Below are 21,273 nucleotides of genomic sequence, written 5' to 3' on the forward strand. Positions count from 1 at the left end.
AAAAAAAAAAAAACTGCGAACCCCAGGAGAAGGACAGCGCCCAGGAGAAGTAAAACCTCTGCAAACTGTGCGGAGCATCGTGTTGGAAATGCGGCGTTTGTCTACGAGTGGTCGGACATTCAATCACAGGTAGGCTGGGGGGGTGGTCTCCGGCTTCCATCGCCAAGGTCACAGCGAGAATCCTGGGAACATTTGTCTTGAGTCCGGCCGACGTGAAGTTGCTCTGCTGTGATGTAGTCGCGGTTAAACCCAGCAGCTGGTTCTCAAGGACCCGGGGGTTCGACTCTCCGGTGGGGGTTCAGTGTTAGTTGTGGGTCGGTGGGCTCTTGTTGGTCCAGGGTGTCGGGTTTGAGGGGGGGGGGGGGTCCTGCTGTGGTCCGGGAGTGGACTTTTTTTTTCTTCCCCCGTGGCCTGTGATGGGGCTGGGGTGGGATATGTTCGGAATACTAACTGTGTCTCGATGCGCTTTCACAAGTTTGCTGGCTGAGCTGCGTCCTTACTGGGAGTAAAGAGCACGGCCGCGGTGTGTGAGGGTGGTAATCCGACTCAGTGGCCTGCTGCCGCCCGGTTAGACTAATCCAATAATCTGGAACAGAGGTGGTTGCATTTTATTGTAACACCATTACCCCTTCATCCTCCTTCTCCTCTTCCTCCTCCCCATGCTCCAACACACTCCGGATGGACACTTGTTTGATTGGCTGTGAGATCTGTATCTGCTCTGATGCCTTGTGAGGCCAAATGTCTATTAATAAATAATCTGATCTGAATTAATCAAATTGATGAGAGGATGATCTGATCGCGAGGAAAGGGATCACATCGACTTATTGTTTTGTTGAATGCTTCGTCTTCTATAAAGTAAAAGGTGGAACACTCCATTCAAATCATTTATTGTTCTTTGTAATACATTACTCTCATATTTTTGGAAACAGATCAAAAATAAATCAAGATCTTAATCTTTAGCTGTAGTAACTTGTCACATCTAATTGCTCTTTGTAAAGCTTAAATACAGAAGCTTTCTCATAATCAATCAATTTACCATAAGGGGAAATTTAACTGCCAACTTTCTTCATAACCGATCAATCGAAAACAACATTAAAAATCGACTAATGGCAGCTTCTTAAATATGAGGACTTGCTGTAATTTATAACACTGTACCTCAAATATCTTTATCTATTCGGCTCATTTTTGTTATCAGAAAACAATAATTATGTGGGGAAGATAAGAGTCCAGTTTATTATCAAAGATCAATCGAGGATTAAAAGGGTTTCTGAGATTGTCGAAGGCCCAAACCACAGCCTGAACGGCTCTACATGTGCTTGTGCATAAAAGGCTGTTTTTAAACAAAACTCCAGTCTTGTGAGGTGATTGGAAACAGTGTTGTCTTTGTTCGCTCTGCTCTGTGCAGAGGATTAATCCAGCTAGTGATCTCTAATGTAAGGAAGGGGATAAAAGCACATCTGACAAAGAGGAAACTGGGCGGCCGGCACTTCTTCTTCTTCTTCTTCTTCTTATTATGAATATCCGACGCCTGCAGAGCATGTGTGTGGGCTGCAGGTATACATGGGCTATTTATGTGTGGGTGCTGGCGTATGATTTGCATCACATTCATTGTGTATGAGATCACAATGACTTTGCACTTTCATAGATTGGCCCCCCTCCTCAAGGTGTTAGTCCGATTCCCCTGTTCCTTGGAACTGATTGGCAGATCGTGGTTAGGGGTGTTTTATCCGTAAAGGCTCTCTGGTATGGCACCTTTTCTTTGTCACGTTCTGAGCGTGACCACCTGCGGTTAATCCGCCCCAGTGTAGCAGCTCAGATTATCGGTTTAACTGGACCACTGGTGGCTGCTCCCCCCCACAAGCCCACGTCCTCACTGCCGAGTCAGGATAACCTAGAAAGACAGTAGGGTGTATCCATCGTATTCTCACATCAGCAGTGGTTATTTCTAATCATATAAAACCATAATCCACCTCAGCTACTCCGACAGGTGAAACACTGTTTGATCCCATTGTAAATAATCAGCAGCTAATTTCCCTGGTGTTTGTGAGTTTAGACAGCGCAGAGCAGATCGCACCAGTTGCTCTGCCTTGTTGTTGGCTCATTCACAGATCCCATGTGTTAATATGGGCTTGGCAGAATTAGTTTGGTTTAAATCTATAATCTCTTTTGTGACTAGATTAACTCAGGCACGACCCTCTCTTCCGACAGTTTACCCCCGATTGTGGCATCACGCTGATCTGCGAGTTGTAATATCTTAGTCAAAGGTAGAAAAAGGAATCTATTTTCACACTCTCCCTCTCTCTCACACACACACGCAGAGTAGAGCGATGGTTTTATATTGTAGGGCCAAACTTCTGAGTAGAATTTCCTGTGTAGAGTCGGCCATGAGACTTCCTGTACTCTGGCGTTGGATGTGGAGGGGGTTGGAGAAGCAGGGAAGGAAGGGGAAGAGAAGCACAGACTGTACTGCCTACTGTTGTCAGTGGTGGCCACTGTGGCTGCTGCATGTCTGTTGCTCACCGGCTCAGACTTTCAACAAAACAACACGATCAGACAGAGGAAGCGAAAGAGTAATTTCCATCCTCTTCTCTTCTTGCACCCCCATCCCCCTCCACTTTTTTCTCTGCAGTGATCTTTATAATTGTCAGACTCCTTGATAATCACAGAGCCTAAGAAAAAAGTACTTGTCAGGTACAGCGAGGCATGAAGTGAGGCGGGGCATTTTTGTTGCTAATGTCTCTTTTTTGTGTAATTACAGGACATGTCTTTTGGTTTGTTGAAGCCTCAGTGCCACACTCAGCTCCACAAGCATGCGACAGTAGTGACAGTATCTCTCCGTTCAGCAGGTGAGCAGCGTTCACTCTCTGCCCTGCCTGTTTCCTTGATGCCCCATTTGAATGTGCTTCATGTGAAATAATCAGGAAGTCTTATCAGACCTGATCCCATGCTCCATTTCTCCCCCTGCCTCTCCCTCCCTCAGCACCGTTTGATCCAAGAGAAACGTGCCTTGTAAGGAAGCAGGATGTTCACAGGATCCACCAAACTGCCACCCGCTAAAACTCCCCAGCCCGAGAGGCTGGATGAAGTGTACGCTGCCTTACGCAGAGGCTTACAGTGAGTAAATACATCTCCGGCTCGGCTCCAGACGCCTGCCTGGTGGGATATGTAGGATACCACTGCTCTTGGAGAATTGAAGTGAAGAGGTAACTGTGGGTTTTTGTTGTCAGGTCCTACCTGCAGGTCCACCAGCTGGAGCTGGACAGTCTGGGTCAGCAGATCCGAGAAAACAAGAGGAATGGTCGCCTGGTGAGAGCCCACGTCGTCAAACAAGTCTCACCAGTATTGACCATGATTATGCACCAGGCTGGTTGCAGTCAGGATGTTGATTTGATGTGTTGTGATGCTAAATGTTTTGATTCTTTTCTGTTTCTTTCTCTTCCTGTGCAGGGGTCATTGTATGAGCTGGATAAGGTGAGTTTCATTCACACCGGTTTACACCAGGACACCGAAACTGTGAGAAAGAAAGAATAAGATGGTTTCATTCTGTCAAGCCTAATGATTGTTTTGTGTTTTGTAGCAAGTGAAATCCATAGAGAGGTTCATGCGCCGCTTGGAATTCCACCTCAGCAAGGTGTGTATGAAAAGATTTATTGAATATCTTCATGTGTTTACTTTTTAAAGCTGCTCTTTTCAATGTTTTCACAGATTGGCACTAGATGTTTGATGAGAAAGAGAGTTATCACCTTACTCTGCAGAGCTTTAGCATCATTTGACTGATTGTTCTGGTTCTCAAACCTACAACTTCATTGTTTTGGTTCAGTATCAGTCTCATCACTGTTCTTTCCAAATGCAACAGCTGTTTATAAAAACCCACCGCACACACCACACAGTAGCAGGCACTCTTATTGACTGCTCAACATGGAGCATTTAGCTGCTAAAGAGTCTCATATTGATATGTTCCACTACTTTCACCACAATATTGAATGTTTACAAAATCACATCATTAGGGGCTAAAACAATCAAACAAACTAAATATAGCATTACATATATATATATGTGATGTTTTTCATTAAACCACAAAGGCTCTGAAAAAGATCATGAAAACTTTTGCAGGTGATATTTTAATGTTCCATTAATCTATTGAAACCTGTTTACTCGTTGCCTCTCCAGGTCGATGAGCTGTACGATGCATACTGTATACAGCGGCGACTGCGTGATGGAGCGTGTAAGATGGTGGCGGCCTTCAACTCCGCCACTGGCAGCAAGGAGGCCAGAGAGAGCCTGAGCGAAGCCAACAAGGGCTACAGGGAGTGTACAGAGGCAAGTGACAGCGCTGAGGTCAACAAGTCTGAACTTTATGTGTCAGCAAGTACAATGGCTCTCTGTGCTATTTATATTTTGTTGTAGGATTCTACCAAAGATTACTCGGTCTGTAACTTCAGAAGATCATTTTCCGGAGTCCAAGATGATATCTTCAAACTTCTTGTTTGTTCGACCAACAGATTTTGGGGAGGGAAACCTTTTGTTTCTTTCAAGGGCCATTTCTACTTTTTAAAACACCCATTTTCAGCCATATTAAATAATCAGACACTGACATCACACTAAACGTGCTAAAGTGATGAATGGAAGTCCTTGTCTTTGATGAGCATCTGATGTCAGATGGTAGTGATGATGATGATGCTACCAACAGCAGGTTTTCCAGGTTTGGGTCAGTCCGTCTTAAGCGAAGTTTGCTGCTGAAGTTTGTCCAAAACACAGAATGGGGAAATCTTGCGGACATTTCATTGGTAGATCTCTAGCAGATGGAGCCTGTTGCTGTAGCTGGGTTGGCATGTTGTGTTGGGCTGTGGGTTGTCGGGCTCATCAGCTGGTTCCACATTAAACAGAGTAGAAAATATCCTGAATTCCTTCTGTTTACTTTTCATGTCCTAAATACGTTTTTTCCTTCTGCCTGAAGGAGATTGACAAATTCACCAGCATATTCAGACGTGCCAGCAGGTTTTTATTCTTACAGAGCATAACAATGCAGAGCGTTACCCCTCTATACTTGCACTTCCCAGAGAATGCACATGTAGTTCTTGTTATGTGTGTTCTTTCATCACAAGCCACAGAGAATCACTGAAATGTCCCTGCAGTGTTCTTTTTCAAATTATTACGTATCATGTCACTAATGTGCTTTGAAACAATCTGACACTTTGAAAAAAACAAACATCATTATCCGGTCCGAGCTCTTTGTCTGCAACAAAGCTCCTTTCACAGATTCTCCTTCTAATAGCTTCTCATCTGTTTGCTCACTCACCACAAAACTCCCCTGCGTAACATTGTCTCTGTCAGAACGTTGTCTCTTCTGAAAACCGATTGTTGGACACTCAGACGCTGCACAAGAGCGTTGACTTTATCCAAGACCCTTTTTCCTTGTATCTCCTCCAGTTAAACTGCATGTGTTGAGCTGTAATGATGCTGGGGACTGAGTCTTTTCATCACTGTTTCCATGTCCCAGCAAAATAGGCAAACTGAATTGTCTATGTCATTTGTAATTATAGAACATAGCTCTGCGACATTCCGCATCTACTTTATCTTATCTGGACAGTTGCTGTGAAACTTGTCAAGGATGGCACTTAACAGCTACGTGTGTGTTCCGTATTCGTTCAACATGTTTCCATAGCAAGAGGAGACCTCTCCGAATCTACTTTTTGAATCTACTATTTTAAGTTTTTTTGTTTTAACCCAGAAACAAATCAATTGCTGTCATGAGAATTTCTTTGGCCTGGATCAAAATGTCCAGCCTGGCCTGGAGGTTTCCTAACCCCTGATTATAAAAGAAACTATAAAACGGAACTACACGTCATCACATCAGAGAATCTAAAAACAGTCACCTTTTTTTAATTTTGCTTAAAAAATTGCTCAGAAGACGAAGCAGTTTTTCAAAAGCTGCTTGTGCACTTTCTCTCCAACAACAAGTCAATTGATCGTTTCAGTTCTACATGTTATAACAACTGATCCATTATCTAAACATGTCCCTCTTTGTGTCTCTGTAGCACATGTGCTCACTTGAGAGCGATTTAGAAAGTCAGATGGGGGAATTTCATGTCAAAATGAAGGGTGAGTCACTTATTACACTAATGTCACTTCCTATTCCTCATTCAAGTCCAGTTCTCATGTCTATGTTGATTTCTGATGATTCAGGCCTTGCTGGCTTTGCCCGGCTGTGTGCTGGTGACCAGTATGAGGTAAGAAACAAAAATTCTTGCTTATAGCTGCAGATTTTTACAGAGTTGCTGTGCACGTTGCATCACTTCAGCTGTTTTTTTTGGGGCTGCATCAGGTACTAATGCGTTATGGGCGTCAACGCTGGAGGCTACGAGGACGTGTGGAAGTCAGCGCGAAGCAAATATGGGACAGCGAAGATTATATTTTCCTGCCTCTCGTCACAGAGCTGCTGTCAATCAAGGTAATGAAATCAGCTATTAAAATATAAGGCTCATATTATTCTAAATCGACTTATTCTATTATTCTGAAATAGGACTTTAGATTTTAGCAAATGTTAATCAGAAAAGAATAATTGGTGCATTTGTTGGTCACTATTTTCAGCTGTGGATCTAAACACATGGTTCTTTAGAGAATATTTACTGCTCGAGGATGACCTATTTAAATCAACTTAAAGTTAACGTCAGTGTTTGTGTTCAGTGTTAGTGTTTGGAAAATTGGTTCTGGATATTATCTGGAGTTTGCCTTTTCACATTTGAAGAATCCAGCTGGAGATTGTCCAGGTCAGACATCTTCAAAACAGCAGGAGAATGTCCAGGATATTCAGGCGACTGGGTAGATCATGCAGGACATGACGGCTAAATCCAGCTGCTGAAATTTATAGCACATCGACACTGACGCTGGCCATTATCACCAAATACTCTCAAATCTGGTTGTCATCTACTGTGATGTCTACATCGTGCATTAGAATCTTCATGAGCGACTGGGCGTGTCCCAGAAAATATACTGAAACATGTGTAGGGCTACTGACTTGGACATTTGAGTTCTCTGAGTGTCAGTGGTTAAAGATCATCTTTCTTGAGTTCTCACGGTTTCTCCATGTTCTCATTTCTCTGGCATTTGGTTGTCAAGGTGACGGAGCTCAAGAGCCTGGCCAACCACGTGGTGGTGGGCAGCGTGTCCTGTGAAATGCTCGACCTGTTCTGCCCACTCCCCCAGACGCTCGCGGTGGATATCAACGACCTTGGGACGGTGAAGCTAAACTTGGAGGTCACCTGGAGGTTTGTGTTTGCCATGTTTTTATGTCTATGAACATCTCCCCAATTCTATATAGCCGAGGGAGTGGAAATTTCCACTTCAGTGAACCAGAGAGCTTCTGTTCCCACATCATGTGATTACATCATAGATCAACCAATAATCAAATTTTTGTACTTTGAAGTTGACTCATGTTCAAGCTCATAAACCATTAAAAAATGCTTAACCTGCAGAACACAGCTCACGTGATCAGGATATTTTTATTTTATGTGACTCACTTTATGCTCTGTGGCTTTCCTCTCTCTCTTTCAGTCCGTTTGATAAGGACGACCAGACATCATCCACCAGTACGGTTACTAAACGGCTGCTGTCCAATCAGAGCCCTCCAGACACGCCCTCTATGCGGGAGCAGGTGTTTTATGTGAGTGACATTATTCAGCCTCAGTTTTTTTCTACCAACAGCAGCTCCACCACACCTGCTCTGGCACCACTGTGGCCTGTTTCACAAAGACAGACTTTGACCGTGGTTTAGATGTCACTGATTGTCCGACCTAATTTGCTCTGTGTCCTGTCTACATTTGTTTCCAAACTAAAAAATACGAGAGATCATGCAAACCACATCAGACAGCTCGGCTCCATTCTGCTCGGCGGAAAAATGTATTCAGTTATGAAGCACATGTTACTAGGAAAATAATTAAATTAACAAAACAGAAATGTCAACACAGTGCAGACATGATTTGAATCCATGTAACTTCTGTTAATCGGGGGGGATTGAATTGTTAAAGGCTGATAGAAGGATTTATATCTTTGCAATTTATATCTCAATATTGTCCACTTCTTTATTTAACATTTAACACTCGGGTTGTGGAGCATCTCTTCTCTGTAGATGTCGGATCTTGTCAATAGTCTTCTATGTTGTGAGGGTGAGTCATCTTCCAGACTCTCTCCGCCTCCACATTTAAATAGCTGCTTAAAACGCAGCAGAATTACACCAGCAGCTAATTTCTTCACCTTGCAATAAGAAGGGGCACCCCCACTGCGTGTTGACACTATGTCCTCTTGGATCTACGAGGTAGCAGATGACTGCACAAATGTCACTGTTGTCCATTTTCAATCACCCAAAACATAAAATACCACAGACGCTATTCATTTGAAACTTTCTGCTCTTTTTCTACTCAGACTTTATCTGCATGTGCAGGTTTAGAGCTCACCTCCTTCGATAAACCGTAATCGTAAGAGCAAATTTGAAACTGCAGAAAAGTCTGAAATATCTTAGTGAAACAGGCCCCTGGTTCATAATTGTAGAAAGACTTTGTTACAGCCATGTTAATCACTCAAACACTGTAAATACAATTTTTACTAGGCATAAATACATATTACTATTTCCCATGTAAGTCACTGATGGCTACTATTACTGTCATGTCATTGGCTTGTTCTATTTCAGCTGCTCCCCAACTGCTTTGTGTGTAGCGGTAGCACTGATGTGTGCGAGGATATTAACAGAGGACTGTGTGGTAGGACATGTGGTTGTGGGAGTGGCATGTCTGACGTGAGGAGAATGAATGATAGCAGTCATGGGTTGTGTGACAGCAGTTTGTATGAGCGAAGCTGTGGTCCTTGTAGCTGTTTAATTGTGGTTGAGTAGCGCGCCATCATGTCCTCCTCCTCTTCCTCACCTCGCTGAAGAGCGTGCCCCATGGCAGGCCCAGACCCAACAGCTCCGTGGCGGAGGCGTTCCACGATGCTGCGACGGACAGGACCGCATCGTTACACTGTGAACTCGGCCGTACCGCCCCCCGAATCACCTCCGTGCAGTCGGTGTGTTGGGACGTAGATTTAGCTGTAGTTTTAGTTTATAGTGATCAGAGTAGAAGAAATCCAATAATAATAATCATTTCTTAACCAATTTTTTAATTTAATTAATTGTTCAAATCGATATCCAATCAAATTCACAATCCCAATAGGAAAAGACAAATCACATATTTAATCAAATATAAAATAAAAGACTAATCAAAAGATTCCTGAGCTCAGAGTGATGCTTCACATTACATGCTGAAATGTAAACCGAAGCTATGTTTTAACTGAAATTCTACTTGTCAGTGATATATTTAGTAAATTGAGTTTGATTGATTTACCCAGTTGTTGTCAAACCTTTTCTGACTTGCCATGGCATAAAATGTCTCTGATCCCTGTAAACCAGCAGGTGTATCCATCATTCAGTGTTTTTATTCCTGCCTGTGTTTCCTCTCTAGTCTCTGCTGAAGCGACAGGGAGAGATGGAGAACGGGACAGTCTGGTCCAACTCCTCTGAATCCTCCGACGACTCCTCCAGTCCGGCGCTGGCTCATCACGCTCAGCGGCTGTCAGCCTCCAACATGCTGCAGACCACTCTCACCAGTCAGCTGTCGCTCACACCGCGCAAGTCCAGCGCGTCAACGCCATCGCTCTCGTCCAACCAAGAGGAGGACGAGACAGAAGCCGGGGAGGTCTTCTCGCAGACAGATGCGGTGCCAAACGGCCATCTGCAGACTTCCTGCTCTCACAGCCTTGTGGGCGAGAGCAGCCCAGACTGTAATGTGACTGACAGGGCGTCTCTGCGGTCAGCTGACCTCTCAGACACCTCAGCGGACCTGAGCTGCTCGTGCCCTGACGTCTCCTCTGTACCTCCTGTGTCGTTAGTGGAGAGAGCAGATGTGCCTGAAAGTGGCCTCCAACAAGTGTGTGTTTCAGCAGAGGCCGTAAAGGATGATCCCTGCGAGGTCTCCTCTTTACAGGCTGGAGCAGAAACAAAGGACAGCACCACTGAGGCACAGGGTGGAAACCAGCTAGAAGCAGCAGAGAAACGCAGTCAGCCTCACCCGTCCAGTCCGGAGCTCAGTCAGGCAGAGGCCGCTCCTACGGTGAGCTCAAGAAAAAGTTCATGTGGAGTTTTCAAGTGTCGATAGGGACATTTTTAACACCTGCATTTTGTTTCTCCACAGGTTTCTTTTCCTACTTCGTCTAGTTTCATCCAGGAAGTTGAGACAGCCCTAGAAAGTTTTGACTTTCTCAACTGCTCTGACCTTGATGAAGAAGAAGAGGAGCAACAAGTGAAAGATGAAGGAGAAAAGGAGCAAGGAGCGAAAGACGAAGGAGAAAAGGAAGGGAAGGAAGAGCAACGAGAGAAAGATGAGGGAGAAAAAGAGGAGGAGCAACGAGAGAAAGACGAAGGAAAAAAGGAAGAGGAGCGACAAGAGAAAGATGAAGGACAAAACGAAGGGGACCAAGGAGAGAAAGACAAAGGAAAAAAGGAAGAGGAGTGTGGCCAAAATGACAACCAACACAAAGTGGAGGAAGAAGAAAAGGATGAAGGGAATTTCTACTCTGGTGGAAGGTAAGAGTTGTTTTTTGTCATAAAAAACGACAGGAGAAATGTTTTAAACTTTATTTGTACTTTATGGCTCATGCACATGTTTTCGATGAGTTCGGACTGACTGTACACAACATGCTCAGCATCAGACACAGACACACAGTTGTCAACTTGCTTGTGAACATAGTTCAGCATTTAGCAGCTAAAAAGACACAATATTTCCTTCAGGAGTTGGTGGAGGCCAAATCAGAGCTAAAAGAAAATTCATCAGGTGATCAGAGACATTGCCCCAAATAAATATGTTCTGTTACATATTAGCAAGTCCCTATTCAGCAGATTGGAACTTTTACAAAAAGTATTTTATTACAAATCATTTAGTCAAAAACTGTCAATAAAATGAACTCTAATCTTATTAAACATAGTGTAGTAGAGGAAGAAGACATACTTGGAGAAAAGCAGGAACACTGTATGTTAAAGGTTTTTTATTTGATGTGTGTACATTTGTGACCTCAGTGTTTTGTAGTCAACATCTTTTTGTTTTCTCTCGGCAGTGATGACGAAGAGGAGGCAGGCGGCCTTGAGATCCTCATGGAAGCCCCAGAGGGATTTAGGAACTCGGATGAAGATCGGTTCTCTGAATCACAGGTAAACATTATTCATGGACCATCTGTTAACAGACCTTTTATGATAACAAAATGACAGCTTCAGTTTTTTTCTTCAAAAGGAGTCGAGTGTGGAAGACGTGCAGGATTTGGGAGAGATTGAACTACCTGAGGATAAGGAGGAACCCAGCAAGGAAAAGGGAGATGAACGACACGGTGAGAAGAGCTTGTCAGTAAACTGATCATGTGACCATTCCCCTGCAGGCGTAATGACTTTGTTAATGTGCCCTTTGCTTTTTTTTAATCCTTCAGCAGAGGACACATCACATGATCAAGAGGAGCGTCCCTCCACTCCCAGCCATTTGGCCACGACTGTCTTCTAATGACACAGTGAAACCATAGCGAACCCATTGCTCCAGCTCTGTTCTCCTCATGCCATCTCCCTCCTCTCACCCCGAGGGACCAGATGCCTTGAGGATGTCCCACTTACTGCTCAGACAAACAAGCTCCTCCATTACGGCAGAGTTTGTGCACGTATCTGCCTTGTTTGACAAAGAATGATAAACCCTGGGGTTTGACGATAAACCTTCAGTCACGTCTGAAAGTCGCGACACACACACACACACACACACACACACACACACACACACACACACACACACACACACACACACACACACACACCCCTCCCTTCAGTAGTTCTTTGTTCATTCAACACATGCTCTTATCACGTTGCCTGAGTTACAGTGGGATGCCACTTAAGTTTACACGTTCATCAACTGTTCCTGTCATGTGAAAATTCCGTGTCCAAACACATTTCAGGAGCAGCTAGAAGCGGCCTTGTTCTTGGCTTTATTAGTGTGTTTTTTTTAATGGTCTAATAATTTAGAAATAAGTTTTATATGTTGGAGTTGTTGGATATCTTCAATCCACAGAGAAGCATACAATCATTCGCCGAGTTGCGTTACAGGTTACCAGTATTTGCAGATATGAGAAAACTATCGAGGTCAGGATTTTACAGTGTTAAATCGGCGCACAGCCCGGAGCTCTTTCTGACCATGTGATGTTTGTCTGAGGATTTTCATTGACATGAAGTCATTTCCAAAGCAGGAATTCACCCTGAAAACCTACAGGATATTTTCATATTATTCATCAGATATGAGAATTTTCAGAAATGATATGTCCAAGCTGCACCAGGGCCTGAGCTAAAAAAAAACGTGTTTTATATATATATGAGAAATGAGTATAAACACTTTAAAGACAGCAGTTTGAGTTTCTCTCCAAAAGCTTCTCCCGGTCCAGTTTTTACAAACAAGGAAACAACCTGCAGTGTCAAACTATATGTAAACCTGCATGTGTCGCTGCCTCACACTGCCAGCATGTCTGTGTAAAAAGCTCAACTGATCAGTTTGAAGTGTTAAAGCTCGGCTCCACTCAGAGGACGCCCTCAGCTTTGTAGCTGTGTACAAAAGCTGCCTCACGGGGGCGCCATAGTCTGTCCACGTCATTGCTTTCCATTGTTCTACGAAGCCTCGTCATTCAGAAAGTGCCTAAAGAGACAGGGATGTAAGGTTTTAAATGCCAGGACGGGAGATCAGGCGAAAGAAAACAGTGTTTATTTTCTGAATTACTTTTAAGAGTGTGCACAATAAGAGATATTTACTGTTTCATATAAAAGAATTGTATATGTCTTGAAATGTTTATGTTCAGAAATGTTTAAACTTTATAAAGCTTTCTTTAAAAGTAATATGTTGTGTTGAATATTTTTGACTGTTGCAAACTGTTGATTAGTTGGGTAAACATCACAAGAATGCACCGACCGTTCCTGAATTTAATATTAGACGCGCTTTAAATTGAAGATGGTGTACAAATTGAAAATTAAACAAACAAAAAGACGCAAAGAAACTGGTCTGAAAAAGAAATGCAGCCACTTTATTCAAACAAGTTACAAGTACATAAAAGTGAGAGTTGAGCAGTTGTTTGTTGGCTCATCTAAAGGAAATGACATTACCATCCATCATGCTCTGACCTCATATTCACAGGTCAAAAAGTCAGTGTATCAACCGTTTAACAAGCAAAATGTTTAAAAACCAGAAAACATTGTGAGATATTCAAAAACTACCAGTGTCTCAATGTCACCAAAAACATGTCCATCAAAATTTAACAAATTTAATCCCTCCTCCATTACCTTTACAATACTAAAACCCAACACGATAAAGCAGTGGTGTCATTTTGTCACAAATTAAAATCTACAACTCAGCTTTCAGTGCAATAAAACATTACAGATAAAACTAGATTAAATTAAAAAAAAGTCCTTCTCCAAACTAATTTTGTTCAATTTCTCTAAAAATAAATAATGTAGACATATTTTAATACAGCATGTTATTGTCACACAGAATGCAAGATTTGCACTTGAATTCCTTTGCTACAGAGATGCCCCTGTTTCTGCTAGGCTGGTGGAGGCTGTACCTGGATGGGTGTATATTTGGATGTGGACAGTGAGGACATGTCCCCTCTAATGTCAAGACTAATGAATTGTCCTTAACACTATATTTACCCATCTCAAATGATAGCTGCATAGATCCATATTTGGATCAGGAACACAGCTCCTACTACATGTGAGTCATTAACACATGAACATTGGTTGTTCAACTTTTCTGTTACTTTCCGGCATCATTTTATCTTGAATTTATCAGCCTGAGCAGCACAGACAGACGGGCTCAGTGAGAAGTTCAGAAGCTGATTGAAAAATAATACAGAATACATTTTTCAGTATTGAGAGTTATGTTTCCCAAATCAACAAACTGAAAGTAGGACAGAACCTCTGGTGAAATCTGAAAGTGGCTCACACTCAAGCAACTTAGCTTCAAAGAGTATTCTGTTGTAAAATTCTCTTATAAATTGATCACACAAAAAATGTTATGATAAAACGACGCAAAATTATATCATAATGATCAAAGTTATAACATCAAACGCTGACTACAAGTAAACTTCCTGCTTAGAACAAAGGCACCGGTAAAGGGTTTGTCAGATGATCGATCAATTACTGTACGTCATTAAGATGAAATGATTCTTAATGGATGTTAGATTATGAATCGGACCAGTGGATACTATCAGTCTGAAACTTCCACACTCACACACACCAACCACGAACAGCTCTGACGGCTGGATTTGGACGCCACTGTCTCGACTGTCTGGGACGACGGCCGTAGGGACAAAGTCAAGAAGATAGACAGAGACTTATTAGTACAATTCATTAAGAAAGGACAGCATTCAAATTTTTTTTTTCTTGTTGATAATATATGAAATCAACCATTTCCTGTTCTTTTGACTTAATTGATGTACGTGGTTATTTTGATAAATTGTTTCTACTCTTTTCCAATCAGGACCAAAGAGCGGTTCACAGCAGGTCTAGGTCTTGAACATCGGGACAGGAAAATATTTAGGTTCATGCTGAAACTTCAACTAAACATATTTTTCTACTGAATACAAATATATATATATATATATATATATATATATATATATATATATATATAGTCTAGACTGAAGAATTATTGTCCCCTGGGTACATTTTATTTAATCTTTCATTTCAGTACAATCAACACGAAAGGACACACAAACAAATCCTGAGGTTAATGCAAAACTAGAGGAGCTGCAGATGCAAATATGTCACAATGTCTCTTATTGTCCTTTCAGTGTGTGTGTGTGTGTGTGTGTGTGTGTTAGTGTGTGTGTGTGTTCTCACCTAAAAACACAGTGGCTGCTCCTGTGACCCCCCCATATGCAGTAAGGCTGAACTGAGCCCGGCCTTCAGCGCTGAGTAGTCGGGCTGCTCAGAGTACTGCAGAGCCATCACTGCAGTCAGGAAGCTTTGAAATGCACCTAAACCAAAATACAGTGATAATGAGCTGATGGTATCTAATCACACACTTTTTACATTGTATCCTAAAAACATTTCAACTCACTGGAAACTCTCGTCCTCCCAAAGCAGTGACTCAACAATGCAGGGACATCATCCATGTACCTACAATGAGAACTTGAATGGAGTTTTTGTCCTTTTTTTGGTAATACTGACTTTTAAAATGATGTGGGTCAGGATCACACCTCTCACCTCTGTTTGTGGGGGGCGACCTGCTCTGGTTGACTGAGGTCACTCCACGGGAGCGGACCTGTGTGCCATCGCAGCATGCAGTAACCCAGTGACTGCAGGTCGCTGCGTCGGGACGGCGCTGAGAACAGAAAACACACAGAGATGACAACAACTGTTTCCCCTCAGATTTGGCATCTTGAATATTTCATTTCCATGTAACAATGTCACTGCTTTTTTAGTTCCCATAATTCATTTTCACCAGTGATTCCGGTGTGTTTCTGTGTCTGTTCTTTGGTCAATGTTTGCTTTGTTCCTTGTGTTACTTTTCTCCACTTGGATTTATATGTGAAACTTTTTGATTTCATATCAGGCTCATCTTAAACAGGATCCTCCTCTAAGACATATTGTATCTCAATGGGAGCTTCCTGGTTAAATAAATTATAAATCAATAAAAATACATGTAACATAATAAGTCAAAATAGAAAATGAAATAGGTTATACATTAAAAGATATCACAAGCAGCACAAGACCAGATCCTATCATTTTAATGATGTGCAGCATGTGTGTGCCTGACAGCTCTGCAGCCAGATGGACCGTGGGAGGTCTGCAGCTGAAGGAAAAAAATAAATCTGGCAGTGTATACGGTACGGTATATGGTGAAAGGATGATTTCCCTGACAACGACAGGAGGGTTTTACTTTTGTGGATGAGGAGTCAGTAACACACCTGCTCCTTTATGAGCGTCCAGGCTGATGAACTCGATGTTGCCCTCATGTGGCGTCCTGCTTAATTCTCGGTACTCCACATGTTGGCCTCCTGGACAGTACCTGAAAGCATGGCAGTATCCTCCAAGATAAACCTAACCCCACCCCCCACACGCACAGAGAGAAAGCGAGAGAGTGGTCAGTGTATAACACATTTCAACTGCATGACTGACAGTACAGTCAGATTCTTTCTCACCTGTGATGTCTGTCCTGGTCTGATGTAGATGTTTTCTGCGTTGATATCAGCATGAACGTACTCGTTTGAATGGATGTACTCCAGAACATCTACCTGCAGGGAGAGAGAAATGTTCGTTTATTACGAAAGCAGCGATAAGTTCTGGTTCTGTCTGACAACCAGTAAAGTTTACAGATGACACAAGACTCACTAGTCTACAGGCGAGCTGAAGAACAGATTTCTCAGCCAGACCATCATCTTCATCAATGACAGACTGCAGAGATTGGCCCATGTTTGGGACAATTAGAAATCTATAAAAAAAAAAAAGAAGAGCATACAAGCAAAACCCAGGTTAATGTAAAGTACTGTCGTATTGTGTGAACACATTCACAAATCAACGTTACCAGACCTGTAGGAATCTGCATGAGGACCAAAGCCGACACAGGAAGGAATCCCCAGAAAATCCATCTTGTTTTGTTTGATCCACTTGTCCACTAGAGAGAGAGAGAGGACGTTTTAACAGGAGGGTTATCATGTGTCATACATATGAGAAGTTACACAAATCACAGATCAGAACTGCATCTAAAAGGGTTAAAGATTTGATTTGTCCACTTCTCTCTTAAAAGAAGAAATTAATGGCAGACACTTGTTTTTGATGTTGTTTAATTACATCACAAGCAAACTGTCAGAACTCTTCTCACTATCTACCTCAGCTTCAGACTGTAGTTGTGAGTGGTTCTGTTTCCGACTTACCAGTTAAGACTTGTTTTTTTTTTACTGTAATAAACACTGATGATACTACTGATGGTTTTAACAAGGTTAACTTGCAGTTATCATCAGGAGAGTTAGAGTCGAGCTGCTGTATGACTGCAGTCCACCCTCCATGTGAGGCAGACATTCATCACTGATTTCTGGAACCACAAAAACTTTTGCTTTACTAAACATAAATGAAAACCCTCTACACCCTCACCAGATGCAGGTTTAGCAGCTCTCTGCAGAAAGTTCTGCTCATTGAAGAGTCGTCCATCTTTAGCTCCCTAAGAGGAAATAAACTTTATTGATCCTAGTCAGTATAATTAAACTGAAGAAAACTGAAAAGCATTTATTATGGAAAAAAGAGAACAAATAAAAATAAGATCTTTGATGGCAATATGAATAAGTAAGTGATTATACTTATTTTCGTCATAATAACGACATTATTTGACTGAAGAAACTCACAAGACTTACCAGTTTGAGAATGTGATTGGACTCCTTGGATTGTGAAGCTGTTTGAAAAACTGATAAGGATAAAACAATATAATTATCATGTATTCATAATTTTGTAAGGTTAGAATTGAAACTGTCCGAATTCTTATAATTATCTTTTTTTTCAAACCTTTTATATATGTGATCAGATTATCATCATTCATTCTTTTGGCCATAATAATTATTAATGTGAAACCCTTAGTTGGATGTAATCCTTGTTTTAAAGTTTGCTTGTGCTTCAAGGAGTTGAGACGTATAAATATTATTCTTGAACAGCTAGTTAAGTTTGCCTACTAGTGATGATAATCAGACCGTTTATATGCACCGCTCTTGTATTGTCTTGTCTCACCATCGTAGAAGATTTCCGTCGGGGTTTGACTGAGCAGTTTCATCAGTTTCCACTTCTTGCCCGACGTGTCTATCACCTCCTCGCCTTCCTGAAGCGGCTCCACAGCGGACGCATGCTTTGCCTTCTTAGCTTTGCTTTTTCCTGTCGCTGTTCATTCATATAAACATTATCGTTAAGTGACAGTCTCAGTGAATAAAAAAACTGAGTTTAAATGCTCTATAACAATTAATTGTATCTATGGGAAAAAAGGTTTCAAATAAGTATCAGCAGGTGTATGTGAATCTATGAGAGTGTAAAGATGTTTTATGAAGCCTGTTAATCTAACTCTCCTCTGATGGGAGGCTGAACATGAGTGGTAAATGTAATCTGTATGTGGTGAGGTGCCGCTCACCTTTAAAAGGAGACCTGGAGATTGGTGAGGTGACTGGTGATCTGAAAGGAGAGCCGCTGACTGTCGATCCCTCTGCTTTCTCACATGTTTTATCAGTCGGCTTTTTTCCTTCTTCTACCTGCTTCAAAGCAGGACTGGAGAGTTTGCCCTTTCCCCTGACTACACATGGATGCGGCCAACATAGATACGGATAAAAGGACAGAGCATGACAGCAAAGAAGAGAGAGCCTGTAGTATTGTATAAAAGAATGAATAACTAGATGAAGCTTGTTTTGTGTTGCAGCTCACCAGGCCGAGGAGTTTTAACAGCAGTAGAAGTTGAAGTCTCTAAAGTTGGTTCTACCTCAGCGTTGACTTTGAAAGAGACTTTGTGCTGCTTTGGTGAGGATGTTTGCAACCTGACGGCATTATCTGTCCATACAAAACACATATTTTATTCAGCAATATGTATTATTTCTGGTCAGAAAGTGTTTAAATATAGATGCCATGCTGGCAACTCTGCTAACATATATAAATATCACACAGGCACTTCAATAGTCTCCTCACACTACTGAATGTACTTTATATATTGCATCAGAAAACTACAACAGAAACAACTTTGGGGTGAGACTGCTTTCAGATTTTAATTACCTTCAAACTTACCATCTCTGACAGGATGAGTGGACGGCACCACAGGTGGAGTGGCATCTTTGAAGTTGTCCAGTTGCAGCGAGTTACGAGTCTTTCGCAGTGCAGGACGAGTTGATACTGAAAGTGACGTGAAACATGCTTGGGCTGTTGATTAAATGAACATATGAAGCTTTAAAATAAAAACGTTCAGAATCTATAAATAAGACAAATTAATTACTAATCCAATATGCCCAATATATTTACCCTTGCTTTCTATTGGCTCACAGCTTGTGCCTGAATTGCGGGTTTCTTTCCGAACAGATGTTGCTCCTTCATCTCCTTTGTTCAAAAAGGAACCTAAAGAAGCCGCTGAGCTCACAGCTCCTGGTTCATCAGTGGGACAAGGAAGCTGCTCTCCACAGGATGGACAAAACTTGAAACCAGGCTGCAACTTCGTCCCACACTGGGGGCAGAAACGGAAAGGCATCCTGCTTCGGGGATATCTGCTTTGGTAAACATATGTACGCATAATCAGAAAAATGTAATCAGATCATTAAAAGTACTCATTCCAGAAAATGTAGCCCTCTGTAATAATATACGTATATTAGCATACTATATTGTTAGATTATTAATACTCAAGCCGTCATATGTAATTGGATGCGTCATCGTTTAGTTCATAATAATTACAAAAAAAAAGTAGAAAAGGTCACTGCAATAAACCAGAGCCCAATTTGACACCTACACAATAGTCCAAACCTCAACAACATTATAAGAAACACAGCAAATTGTACTATTTGTGAAACAGGAAAAACGAAATGCTTTTAAGTTTCATAAGAAAATAAATTAAAGATTATCATTTACATTATTTCACCTCTACTTGTATATATATACTGGAAAGTAGTTAAATCAGGATGATATGACCAAACATATTGAGATGACAATTTTCATATCTGTCAGTATCCATAATTATCTGAATAAATATCACATTATCATTATTATAAGTTTAAAGACTGATGTTTACTCTGAAGGTTGTGTTTCTTCCTGAGCAGAGTGAGAAACACAGCAACACATTTTACAATCTAAGGGAGATCAATGTTGTTGCACCTCCTCACTGTGCAATGCATGAGCAATGTATCGATACAGTCAGGTTCCACATTAGTGTCCCCTTTTCACTGACTATTCAGACGTGACATAGTAGGGCACAAAACAGAAGAACTGAAGATGATCTCTGGTCAATGTTGTTCTCATAGTTTGAAAAGAGAGTTTAAATACGAAGATACGGTAAGCTACTGTTAGCAGTGTGCTAGGAACACGTCAAATAAAGCAAAGGATACAAACGGTTATGGTCGTAACATTAAGTCATTTCAATGTGTCACTTTCCGTAAATAAATATAAATACTGACGTGTTTACAAAGTCTTTCTATAGTAAAGACCGAGCAGCTGTAAACGGAAATGAACGTTGCGAAGATAAGGACACACCTGCTGAGTTTTAGATCCGAACTATCGTCTTGTGGATTTCATCTTCCGACTCTAATACAAACCTCGGTGAAAACTACACGTAAATAATTGTCAGTAAAAGTTTCCAAAACAAACGAGGAGACTTCAGAACCTTCATCAGAGACAGTCCCTCAGGCTGGTTCTTCTTCTCCTCACCGGATATACGCTCCTATCGACGCCGAGGTGCAGGAGATGTGCTGCCCCCTGCTGGACTTTAGAGCATCTGCTGGACGGCATGACTGATTCCTAAAAGTCTCCAAAGCCCTCTGGTGGCTGGCTGCTGTACACGTCGTAAAACCCGCCTCCGTTAGGCTAGTGGATGGGCTATAGACCAATAGTTTGGTTTGAATTAGTTATTGTATGCAATAAAAATGCGGTGAAACATCATGACTGACAGCTGAGACTGACGTACGATTGGTCTCTGCAAGATGGGAGTGTATGTATGCAGAATTTTTTGGCTTCATTTCTCGATAGTGGGAGGAAGTGGAGACGCATTTATCCATTTTTATTTACAGTTTCTGGTATATTTTTTTTTTTATTTCTCCGACTGATGATGTGATGAGGAGTCTAAATTCAAAATGGATTTAACATGTGTTGTCAGCAGTGATAACATTAACCACCATATTGCCGCCACGAGCCTTTCATCTGTTGGATGTTATTGTGTACATATAACGTTATAATTTAAATCTAATCAGCTAAATGGACAAAAAGGGTCTCCATCTTAAGTGAGGACATTTACAGCACAACCTAGAACAAGAACTGTCAGTCATTGCTTTACTTTTTTTTATAGATTTGTAAAAACGTGTAAATAATTTATCTTTGTTATAATGGGCCCATGTGCAGAAGTCCGTAATGCTTTTTTAAATTTAGTTTACATTATCACAAGAAAACATTAAAAAAAGAAGAAAAATAGGACCCGATCAACTGCACCTAGGTCCATATAAAGCCTGTAGTCCTCA

At 41.6% G+C, this 21,273-nt stretch overlaps 2 protein-coding genes across 8 annotated transcripts; one reads left to right on the forward strand and one right to left on the reverse strand.

Moving 5' to 3' along the window:
* Positions 1 to 11: 11 nt before the first annotated feature.
* LOC133952179 (rho family-interacting cell polarization regulator 1-like) lies at positions 12 to 12,940 on the forward strand. Of its 3 annotated transcripts, none has more exons than XM_062386519.1 (18): positions 12 to 129; positions 2,759 to 2,846; positions 2,981 to 3,114; positions 3,228 to 3,306; positions 3,448 to 3,471; positions 3,578 to 3,631; positions 4,171 to 4,320; positions 6,039 to 6,102; positions 6,187 to 6,230; positions 6,326 to 6,451; positions 7,120 to 7,268; positions 7,555 to 7,663; positions 8,929 to 9,060; positions 9,495 to 10,142; positions 10,224 to 10,615; positions 11,143 to 11,236; positions 11,316 to 11,409; positions 11,506 to 12,940. In XM_062386519.1, the coding sequence occupies exons 3-18, from the start codon at positions 3,023 to 3,025 to the stop codon at positions 11,574 to 11,576; spliced, it is 2,322 nt and encodes a 773-aa protein (XP_062242503.1). In that variant the 5' UTR covers positions 12 to 129; positions 2,759 to 2,846; positions 2,981 to 3,022; the 3' UTR covers positions 11,577 to 12,940. The 3 variants fall into 3 exon arrangements, with proteins under 3 accessions (XP_062242503.1, XP_062242509.1, XP_062242516.1); XM_062386525.1 differs by having other exon boundaries at positions 11,509 to 12,940; XM_062386532.1 differs by lacking the exon at positions 8,929 to 9,060.
* Positions 12,941 to 13,104: 164 nt separating this feature from the next.
* Positions 13,105 to 20,500, reverse strand: vrk3 (VRK serine/threonine kinase 3). 5 transcript variants are annotated; one of them, XM_062386561.1, is made up of 16 exons: positions 20,427 to 20,500; positions 19,082 to 19,320; positions 18,851 to 18,982; positions 18,497 to 18,619; positions 18,210 to 18,368; positions 17,819 to 17,965; positions 17,452 to 17,501; positions 17,195 to 17,261; positions 16,634 to 16,718; positions 16,436 to 16,535; positions 16,246 to 16,338; positions 16,012 to 16,144; positions 15,308 to 15,425; positions 15,162 to 15,220; positions 14,942 to 15,078; positions 13,105 to 14,387 (listed from the first exon to the last, which is right to left on the reverse strand). In XM_062386561.1, the coding sequence occupies exons 2-15, from the start codon at positions 19,302 to 19,304 to the stop codon at positions 14,942 to 14,944; spliced, it is 1,626 nt and encodes a 541-aa protein (XP_062242545.1). In that variant the 5' UTR covers positions 19,305 to 19,320; positions 20,427 to 20,500; the 3' UTR covers positions 13,105 to 14,387. The 5 variants fall into 5 exon arrangements, with proteins under 5 accessions (XP_062242545.1, XP_062242563.1, XP_062242555.1 ...); XM_062386579.1 differs by having other exon boundaries at positions 18,851 to 18,955; positions 20,297 to 20,460; XM_062386571.1 differs by having other exon boundaries at positions 13,105 to 14,383; positions 20,297 to 20,460.
* Between the last annotated feature and the right edge of the window lie 773 nt (positions 20,501 to 21,273).

The sequence above is a fragment of the Platichthys flesus genome, chromosome 1 (genome assembly GCF_949316205.1).
Source record: "Platichthys flesus chromosome 1, fPlaFle2.1, whole genome shotgun sequence".
In the NCBI taxonomy this organism is placed as follows: Eukaryota; Metazoa; Chordata; class Actinopteri; order Pleuronectiformes; family Pleuronectidae; genus Platichthys; species Platichthys flesus.